Source organism: Capra hircus, chromosome 8, assembly GCF_001704415.2.
Source record: "Capra hircus breed San Clemente chromosome 8, ASM170441v1, whole genome shotgun sequence".
NCBI lineage: Eukaryota > Metazoa > Chordata > Mammalia > Artiodactyla > Bovidae > Capra > Capra hircus.
In genome coordinates, this window is record NC_030815.1 from 39,573,181 (window position 1) to 39,584,337 (window position 11,157).

The 11,157-nt window shown below is 44.7% G+C and overlaps 1 protein-coding gene across 1 annotated transcript in view; it reads right to left on the reverse strand.

Annotated features, from left to right (window-relative positions):
• Nucleotides 1–10,621, reverse strand: part of RCL1 (RNA terminal phosphate cyclase like 1) — a 63,431-nt gene extending 52,810 nt beyond the window's left edge. The window contains exon 1 of the mRNA XM_005683699.3: nucleotides 10,293–10,621. Within this exon, the coding sequence (XP_005683756.1) occupies nucleotides 10,293–10,428 (136 nt within the window). The 5' untranslated portion in view covers nucleotides 10,429–10,621. The remainder of the gene's footprint in view (nucleotides 1–10,292) is intronic.

Here is an 11,157-nt window from a genome sequence, read left to right on the forward strand (position 1 = left end):
AAAATCTGAAAAAAATATAGAGCTAACATTACACTTTGTGGCAAAACAGTGGGTGCTTTATCCCTAAGACAGGGAACAAGGTAATGAAGTTTGGTCTCATTACTCTTATTTAACATAGTGCTAGAAGTCCTACTCAGTGCAATAAGGGAGTAACAAAAGGTATAAATTTCAGAAAAGAAGAAATAAAACTGTTCCAAGTTACAGATGACATGACTGTCCGCATAAAAAAATCCCAAAGAATCTACCAAAAAAGAAAAACCACTACACATTTAGAACTTATAAATGAATTCAGCAAGGTTGCAGGGCTAGGAATTGAGTTATTCAGTAGTGTCTGATACTTTGCAACCCCATGGACTATACAGTCCATGGAATTCTCCAGGCCAGAATACTGGAGTGGGTAGTCTTTCCTTTTTCCAGGGGATCTTCTCAACCCAGGGATCAAACCCAGGCCTCCTGCATTGCAGGCAGATTCTTTACCAGCTTAGCCACGAGGAAAGCCCAAGGTTGCAGGACACAAAACAAACATGAAAAAAAAAAATTGTATTTTTATATACTATTGATGAACACATAGAATTTGGAACACAGCACACAGCAAATCTGGAAAACTCAGCAGTGGCCACAGGACTAGAAAAGGCCAGTTTTCATTCCAATGCCAAAGAAAGGCAATGCCAAAGAATGCTTAAACTACCGCACAATTGCACTCATCTAACACGCTAGTAAAGTAATGCTCAAAATTCTGCAAGCCAGGCTTCAGCAACCGTGAACTTGCAGATGTTCAAGCTGGTTTTAGAAAAGGCAGAGGAACCAGAAATCAAATTGCCAACATCTGCTGGATCATCGAAAAAGCAAGAGAGTTCCAGAAAAACATCTATTTCTGCTTTATTGACTACACCAAAGCCTTTGACTGTGTGGATCACAATAAACTGTGGAAAATTCTGAAAGAGATGGGAATACTAGACCACCTGACCTGTCTCTTGAGAAACCTATATGCAGGTCAGGAAGCAACAGTTAGAACTGGACATGGAACAACAGACTGGTTCCAAATAGGAAAAGGAGTATGTCAAGGCTGTATATTGTCACCCTGCTTATTCAACTTCTATGCAGAGTACATCATGAGAAACGCTGGGCTGGAAGAATCACAAGCTGGAATCAAAACTGCTGGGAGAAATATCAACAACCTCAGATATGCAGATGACACCACCCTTTTCGCAGGAAGCAAAGAGGAACTAAAATGCCTCTTGATGAAAGTGAAAGAGGAGACTGAAAAAGTTGGCTTAAAACTCAACATTCAGGAAACGAAGATTATGGCATCTGGTCCCATCACTTCATGGCAAATAGATGGGGAAACAGTGGATACAGTGTCAGACTTTATTTTTGGGGTCTCCAAAATCACTGCAGATGGTGACTGCAGCCATGAAATTAAAAGACACTTACTCCTTGGAAGAAAAGTTATGACCAACCTAGACAGCATACTGACAAGCAGAGACATTACTTTGCCAACAAAGGCCCGACTAGTCAAGGCTATGGTTTTTCCAGTGGTCATGTATGGATGTGAGAGTTGGACTGTGAAGAAAGCTGAGTGCTAAAGAATTGATGCATTTGAACTGTGGTGTTGGAGAAGACTCTTGAGAGTCCCTTGGACTGCAAGGAGATCCAACCAGTCCATTCTGAAGGAGATCAATCCTGGGATTTCTTTGGAGGGAATGATGCTGATGCTGAAACTCCAATACTTTGGACACCTCATGCAAAGAGCTGACTCATTGGAAAAGACTCTGATGCTGGGAGGGATTGGGGGCAGGAGGAGAAGGGGATGACCGAGGATGAGATGGCTGGATGGCATCACGGACTCGATGGACGTGAGTCTGAGTGAACTCCAGGAGTTGGTGATGGACAGGGAGGCCTGGCATGCTGCGATTCATGGGGTTGCAAAGAGTTAGACACAACTGAGCGACTGAACTAAACTGAACTGAACACATAAAGGCCAAAATTCAAAATCAGATATCATTTACAACTGCTCAAAAAAGTGAGACATTTAGGTGTAAATCAACAAATCATGTACAGGACTTAAATGCTAAAAACTACAGAATGTTGATAAAAGAAAACAGACATCTAAATAAACGGAAAGATACATTATGTTTATGGATTAGGAGACTCAACATAGTAAAGATGATAACTCTCCCTATACTATCATACAGGGTTAACACAGTTCTTTTCAAAATCCTAATATGATTTTTTTAAAAGAGAAAATTATTCTAAACTTTATATGAAAAGGCAAAGAACTAGAATAGCTAAAACACTCATGAAAATTAAGACTAGAGTTGAATGGACCAGCCCACCCAAATATTATATACATAACAATGCCAGAAAAACATCTACTTTTGCTTTATTAACGACGCCAAAGGCTTTGACTGTGTGGATCACAACAAACTGTGGAAAACTCTTAAAAGATGGGAATACCAGACTTGCCTCCTAAGAATTCTGTAGGCAGGTTAAGATGCAACAGTTAGAACTGGACATGGAACAATAGACTGGTTCCAAATTGGGAAAGGAATACATCAAGGCTGTACATTGTCACCCTGCTTATTTAACTTAAATACAGAGTACATCATGTGAAATGCGGAGCTGGATGAATCACAAGCTAGAATCAAGATTTTCAGGAGAAATATTTATAACCTCAGAAAGGAAGATGACAGCACCCTAATGGCCGAAAGCAAAGAGGAACTGAAGAGCCTCTTGACAAACGTGAAAGAGGAGTGTTTAAAAAAAAGGTCACTTAATACTCAACATTCAAAAAACAAAGATCATGGCATCCAGTCCCATCACTTCATGGCAAATAGACCAGGGGGAAGTGGAAATGGTGACAGATTTTATTTTCTTGGGATCCAAAATCATTGTGGATGGTGACTGCAGCCATGAAAATAAAAGACACTTGTTCCCTGGAAGAAAAGCTATGTCAAACCTAGACAGTGAATTAAAATGCAGAGACATCACCTTGCTGAAGAGGTCTGTATAGTCAAAGCTATGGTTTTCCCAGTAGTCATGTATGTATGGATGTGAGAGTTTGACCATAAAGAAGACTGAGCTCAGAAGAATGGATGCTTTCAAATTATGGTGCTAGTGAAGACTCTTGAGAGTCCCTTGGACTTCAAGGAAATCAACCAGTCAATTTTAAACAAAATCAACCCTGAATATTCATTGGAAGGACTGATGCTGAAACTGAAGCTCCACTACTTTGGCCACCTGATGCAAAGAGCCAACTCACTGCAAAAGACCCCGATGCTGGGAAAGACTGAGGGCAGAAGAAGGAAGCAACAGAGGATGAGATGGTTGGATGGCATCATTGACTCAATGAACATGAATCTGAGCAAACTTCAGGAGATAGTGAAGGACAGGGGAGCCTGGTGTGCTGCCGTCCATGGGGTCACAAGGAGTCAGACACGACTGAGGGACTGAACAACAAAAATCATGAGAGTGTGGTACTGACAAAGGGGCAGACATAAAGGTCAGCGGAACAGAACAGAGAACCCAGAAAGAGCCCCACACAAATGCGTCCAATTTTTTTTTCTAACAAAGTGATTTGTTAAAAAGGGATTAAATGGAAGATAGCTACTTGTACAAATGGATGGTGCTAGAGCAGTTGGACATTCATAAGCAAAAAAATGAACACTGACCTAAGTTTTAAACCTCATACAAAAATTAACTTAAATATAAAATGTAAAACTATAAAACGTACAGGAAAAAAAAAAGAAAATCTTCAGGTCTAGGGCTAGGCAAACAGTTCTTAAACTTTTCACCAAAGGTATATGCAGTAAAAGAAAAATTTGATAAACTCTATTTCATTAAAACTTTCCCTCTGCAAAAGACCATGTTACAGTATAAAAAGGCAAGCTGTAGAGTGAGATAAAATACTAGGAACTAGGAAACCACATATTTGACAAAGGACTAGAATATGTAAAGAACTCTCAACACTTCACAGGAAAAAAAAATCCTACTAGAAAATGGCAAAAGACATGAAATGTTCAATATCATTAGCCATTCAGTTCAGTTCAGTTCAGTCACTCAGTCGTGTCTGACTCTTTGCGACCCCATGAATCGCAGCACGCCAGGCCCCCCCTTTACATCACCAGCTCCCAGAGTTCACCCAAACTCATGTGCATCGAGTTGGTGCATCAAGTGCATCGAGTCGGTGATGCCATCCAGCCATTTCATCCTCTGTCGTCCCCTTCTCCTCCTGCCCTCAATCCCTCCCAGCATCAGAGTCTTTTCCAATGAGTCAACTCTTTGCATTAGCTATTAGGAATGTGCAAATTAAACTACAAGACAGCACTATACACTAATCAGAATGGCTACAGTCAAAAACAGTGACAACACCAAATGCTGGCAAGAATGTAAAGAAACTAAATCATTCCTTCACTACTGGTAGGAATACGAAATCTACGCTTATCATTAGTATAGTGGCCAGGCCTCCCCCGATTCCAGTTACCTATCAACAACTTTGAGTCCCAGACCATACTGAAATAAAGTATAGGTACATCCTGTGGTATAATAAGAAATATAGTTAGTCTTTGTTCCCAGCACAGAGCTCCTAAAAAAAAAAAAAAAAAACCTTGGAAGTTCCAGAGTGACAGGGGTCTACTTTAAAAGCTATTTATACAGAGTCCCTTTTGAGCACACCTGAGTTTATGCTGCTGAGGTGACTTAAGGTAGAGCCCCTAGACAGCCTCAGGATGGGGCTGGTCACCAGAAAAATCAAAAGATTAGACGGTTAGAACTTTCAGTCCTACTGACTTCGGGGGCTGGTGTGGTGTGGAGGTGGGCCTGGAGATCAAGCCCTGGTAAAAATTCTTGAACAAGGAGAAAACTTCAGGTTAGTTTAAAACAAAACAAAAAAATCCACATTCTGGGAGAATAACAAACCCCCACTGTTCCAGAGGGATGGAAGCCCCTACTTCAGGACTCTTCTGGACCTACTCTATGTATCTCTCCATCTGACTACTCATTTTTATCTTTTATATCCTTTATTATAAACTGGCAAATGAAACTAAATATTTCCCTGAGCTTCATGAGACATAATTTTAGCAAATTATTAGACCTCAGGAGGGAGTTTGGTAACCCCTGAATTATAACTGGTTACTACGAAGTATAAATGGTCTGGGCTTGTGACTGAGATTTGAGATTAAGTCCTTAACCTGTGGGATTTGATGCTATCACCACCGAGGTAGTTCACAATTGAGTTAAATTTGTAGCACACCCAGTGAACGTCCCGGAGAAGGCAATGGCAACCCACTCCAATACTCTTGCCTGGAAAATCCCATGGATGGAAGAGCCTGGTAGGCTGCAGTCCATGGGGTCTCGAAAAGTTGGACACGACTGAGCGACTTCCCTTTCACTTTTCACTTTCATGCATTGGAGAAGGAAATGGCAACCCACTCCAGTGTTCTTGCCTGGAGAATCCCAGGGACAGGGGAGCCTGGTGGGCTGCCGTCTATGGGGTCACACAGAGTCGGACACGACTGAAGTGACTTAGCAGCAGTAGCAGTGAATGTCCACTGGGAACTGGACAACTGCCTGGTATGGAAAGGAAACCCCACACATCCTTTTACAAAATCCAATTCATGAACACCCAGATTTATCCCCCAATGTATCAGTTTGCCAAAAGACATTTTACCTTTAAGGACCTCCATGTGGCATGTTTCCTCAGCACATTTTAAAGGATTCTTTTTATTAAAATTTCACTTACCCCTCCTTTTTCAGAAACTCATCTGGTTAAGCCACGTGCAGCACTCCCTGAGGACCAAATAACTCCTCTCTCCAGTTTCACAGCAAAGCTTAAACATGTGACCTACTCAGGGACATGGGTAGCAACAATCCCGTGTCCTAAGTGCTAAATTAGGGCTCTTACCCAAGTCCATCATTTCTGTATTCCCACTTTTAAAAAATCATCATTCTTGTGAATTCTTTCCATATGGACCTCACCTTTACCCAGAAAATGTTAATCAACTGAACCTTGCAGGATACAGCCCTTGTGAAATCCAGAAACTGAGGCACTTTGGACAGCTGCTTTATAATCCGAGGAACACTCAAGCCCACCAAGCAGTCGGTTGGGAGAATAGGCCTTGCCGACTGGAGCTGGCTGCCGTCTGCTTCTGGCTCTGTTACTGAGTGGATAGTTAACTTCACCAGCTCTTACTTAACCATATTTTGCCTTTTTTAGCTTTAGTAAAACAGCAACAGAAGAATATTTATTTCCTCCTCACTGATGGAAGAATCTAATGAGGCAATATAATCGTTCATGTTCCTCAAAAGTGAAGTAAATATTACACATCGTAGCTGCATAATTAATAAAAACTATTCCAGGATCTTCTTTCTTTGGGATTCAAATTCTTTTCATTGTTTACAATTCCTCATTCAGAGGAGACAAATATTCTATTTAAGAGATTAACAAATCCAGCTGAAATCACAACTTGACCTGTGTCTCATCCCCTTCTGAATCTGTTTGCAATTTTCTTGGTACCTCGTGCTGCTATTCCCAGTCATTACAGACACGAAGAAAAGAAAAAGCTTAACAATTAAATTCAGTTGTTGCTGTTGTTTAGTCACTAAGTGTGTCTTATTCTTCTGGGACCCCACAAACTGTAGCCCGCCAAGCTTCTCTGTCCATGGAATTTCCCAGGCAAGAACACTAAAGTGGGTTGCCATTCCTTTCTTCAGATCTTCCTTACCCAGGGATTGAACCTACATCTCCTGCATTGGCAGGTGGATTGTTTACCACTGAGCCACCTGGAAAGCCTAATTAAGTCTGGTAGAGCAGGGTTTTCCAACAGCAGCACTGATATTTTGCACAGAATAGTTCTTTGTGTGGGGAGCTGTCCAGTGCACTGTTGGACGTTTAGGAGCATCCCTGGGCTCCACCCACTAGGTGCCAGGAGCAGCCTCTCAGTTGTGACAACCAAAAATGTCTCCAAACACTGCCGAATATCCCCGGGGAGCAAAAGTGCTCCTGCCTAAGAACCACTACATTATACATATAACACACAAATATTTGGAAGCTATCACTTAAAAGGAAACCTTTAGACTGAAAAGAAAACAGAGAAGGTACACTTAAATATTTGAAAATTTTCCATATAGAAGCAGGAACAGATTTTGAGTGCCAGGCAACAGAACTATACCAGTGAAGAGAAGTTACAAAAAATAAAACCAGCTAATATTTACTCTTCCTACACACCAGGCTCCGTTGAGCGCACTTTCAAGCACTATTTCATTTAATTCTCACATGACTCTCTGAAGTTGTAGTAATGGCCTCACCTTACAGATGAAAAAAACAGGCTCAGGAGCTCCACTAGCTAATAGCAAAAGCAGAACCCTATTTCAGACAGAGATCTAACTGAGCCCAAGCTCTCAACTCCCACCCTACCATGACATGACAAATGAAGTGTGTATATCATCTTTGTGTGCTCAGGCATGTCGACTCTTTGCAACCCCATGTATTGTAGTCTGCCACGCTTCTCTGTTCACGTAATTTCCCACTAGAGTGGGCTGTCATTTCCTACTCCAGGGGATCATCCCAACCTAGGGAGAGAATCCACCTCCCTTCCGTCTCTTACACTGGCAGGCAGATTCTTTACCACTGTGCCACCTCGGAGGGTATACACCTCCAAAAAATAAAGAAAATGAAGGACTTTTTGACTTAAAAGCTGTTTCTTTCAGCAACAATTCCCAAAGCCACCATCTCAGTCCTATCCAGTCAGATCAGAAGATCCAGAGAGTCTTCATCATAACCTCTAGGCAAGCCGCTGCTCTAACTCTGCGGAGCCCCATTACAACTTCCTACCTCAAGTTACTCAGGATACTCACTCTCTCGGCTCTTCCTCAGAAATCTCCTTGAGAACAGAGCAATGAGCTTCTCATGTTTACACCTCCACAAAGCTGTGCTTGACCTGGAGCTCAATGAACCTTTTATGAATGACTATTCCAGAGATGCCACCTCCACCCTCCAAAGCTCACACCTTCAGGAGATATAATTCTTGCACTTGAGCTGCAAAATTTTATTGGAGATGCTGAGTTTTTTCTAACTCTCAGAATCTAAGTCAGGAAGAGTCAGAAAGGGACAGATGACAGATAAGACAATCGTTGGCTACATCCCCACTGAAGCTACTACAGACTCATATGACTATGATCACATCATGTGTCAGGGGCTACATGTATTTATATGTGTGTATGTATATACACCTACATATGTATGTATGACATATATATATGCATGTCTATGAATGCATGTATATACGTATATCTTAGTTCTTTCCTTAGAAATTAAGTACATGTCTACAGAATTTCTGAGGCCTTGAATCCAGCCAAGAAGGTTTAAATTAAGGGTCTCTTTTTACCCCCCAGTATATTAATAAGGTAAGACAAATAAGGCTATACAGAGTGCTCCTCATATAATACCAGCACTTCTGCTAACCAGTACTACCATCCCCAGGTACCAGAGTCTGGTATCTCTTCAGGAAAATGCCAAGTGCCCAAGCTCCATTCATGTGTGTGGCAGTGAAGAGATACTCACAAACAGTGCAGGAGGGAGAAAGGGAAACATCACTAACTTATATCTCACGGGCACGATATTTCCATTAGAAATCCCAGGTCTCCAGGCTAATGTATGAATGTACGCTCAGTCACTCAGTCTTGCCTGACTCTTTGTGACCCTACAGACTGTAGCCTGCCTGGCTCCTCTGTCCATGGGATTCTCCAGGCAAGAATACTGGAGTCGGTTGCCATTTTCTCCTCCAGAGAATCTTCCCCATCCAAGGACTGAACCCACGTCTCCTGAATTGGCAGGCAGATTCTTTACCACTGAGCCACCTGGGAAGGTTAAGTACTTCTATTTAAAAATGCTATCCCCAGTGTTCCTAGAACCCTGTCTTCATACCACATCCAGGTAGCTATGTGTTCTCTAGGCTTTTATAGGGGGCTAATGGGAGAGTTGATAGGGAATGCCAGAGTAGAGCAATCAAACAATTGCTTCACCCAAGGGTCAGACTCAAAATGAAGGTAAGAAATGTTGAGAGGAAGAGCACCTGGCAAAAACCATGCCAGCGGCCCCTCAACTTCTTCAGGACAGTGAGGGCACTGATAATCATGCACCAACAGAAGCCTTTCTCACTGTCGCCAGGTTCCTCTCCGTGGTACAGGGTTCACCTGGTTCTTTCCTTACAAATCTTCTGTCTCCATCAATGACATGGCATTTCCCCTTACGTGCAACCAATCCCCCTTCAAGAGAGGCAGAAATATCCAGAAAGTGCATTCAGACAGATGATGAAATGGGCTGGCCACCGAGCATAGGAGCCAGCGCAAAATTAAACACACCAACAGGGCCCAGAAAGCTCCCAGGACCAACCACAAACCCTCTTCTCCTTCAACATGCAGAGAGGTTTTCTTTTTTCCTTGAAGTGATTTTTCCAATTCGGAATAACCAGACAGAAGCTTTTAAATATATGAATCTTATTCCAAGGGACCAGTTGAAATTCGGACACAGTTAACCTGACATGGGTTTAAATGGGGCCTTATTTTTCACTTATTCACCTTTGCAGGGCAAAAAGAAAGCTCTGAAGCCTATAGTTTAGCACTTGTCACCAACCCTTTACTAAAGTCAAGGCAATTAGGCCCATGACTGTTAAACATTTATCTCAAAGCTTCTGTCCTGCACAAACCAATTACAGTCACGGCTGAAAACAAACACAGAATTTTTAAAAATTCTTTAATCCACACGCAAGGAGATGTGTGAGGGCGGCCGAGAAATCATGGCGACAGGAACAGCCGGTGGCAACCAAGGGGACATCTGCTTCTGAGACCTGTTTTGGGACAGGGGACAATACCAACCCGTGGTACTTCGCTCTCTCCACATCGCTCTCCGTCTTTACATCTGCCCATTCACCACATTTCGGTCCAACAAACTGTTTCTCTCTTTTGAGAGGTTAATAGCGAGAGCAAGAGGGACTCAAGACAAACGAGGGGGCGATGCCTGGGATATGTTGCAACACGTAATGCTGGAAAACGTGTAGCTGTTTACTACCAGCGCCTGGGAGACGCGGAGCGCCGCGCGCACCAGAGCTCAGTCCTCGGGGCGCGACCCCGCCTCCCCACAGCCTCAGGCGCGTTCTGGTGCGGGGGCGACGCGCTGCGAGCCCCCCACGCGCCCACGGAACCCGGAGGCTCACTGCCTACGGGCCCCCAGGGCAAGAGCGCGGTCTCCCCTCGGGCCCTGCGCCCACCCTACGAGCTGCGCGCCCCGGAGTTACCTCGGAGGCCGGGGTTGTCGTCTCTGGCCCGAATCTTTCGGATTTTGACTGGGCGCCCGCTCAGAGTGGACAGGACCAGACGCTGGCGCAAGAAGTTGCAGCCTGAGTAGCTGAGGGAGTGAGCCTGGGTCGCCATGTGCACGCCCTACGCAAAGGCGCGGGCAGCAGGGATGAGGCGACTTCGGATGGGCGAAGGGGTCGCGGTACTGGCAGTAGCGGCGACAGCGGCAGGGGCGGCCTGAGTTCCCTCCCGCAGCCCCCGGCGCGTCCACGTGGTTTGGAACAGGAAGAGAGAGAGACGAGACACCGGGTCAGAGGGGAGTGAGGCGGAGCCGGTGACCGCCTCTCCACCTACCCGCCCGGCTGGAGGCAGGCCCCCGCACCGGGCCACGCCGCTATTGGCCGGAGGAGAATCAGGGCGGTGCCCGTGCCGCGCCGCCATAGGCCTTCACTGTGGCTGGGCGGTGCCCAGGCCGCGCTACCATTGGCCTGCGCTGGAGTTGGGCGGCGCCCGGGCCCCGGCAACAGCTCTCGGCTGGAGGAGCTTCAGGGCGAGGGGTGGATTGCGGAGAGGCCTGGGAGCGGACGCTCTGTAACACACCCTCTCTGCCAGTTTCTTCGGGTCTTTCCCCCGTAGGGGTAAGGGGAGTGGACAGCATTCCCGGTACTTAGGCTCACCACTAACGGCAATCTCTGGGATGTGGATGGTATAATCTCCCCCCGCTTTTTCTTAATAGAAAAGAAAACAGGATTGGCGCGCTTTACCCTGTTGCAGACACAGTGCTGAGCACGCAGCCAGTTTTATCCCCTCGCTCCCCTCTGTGACCCTGCGAGGTAGTGTCATTCCTTCCCTACACTTGGGGAA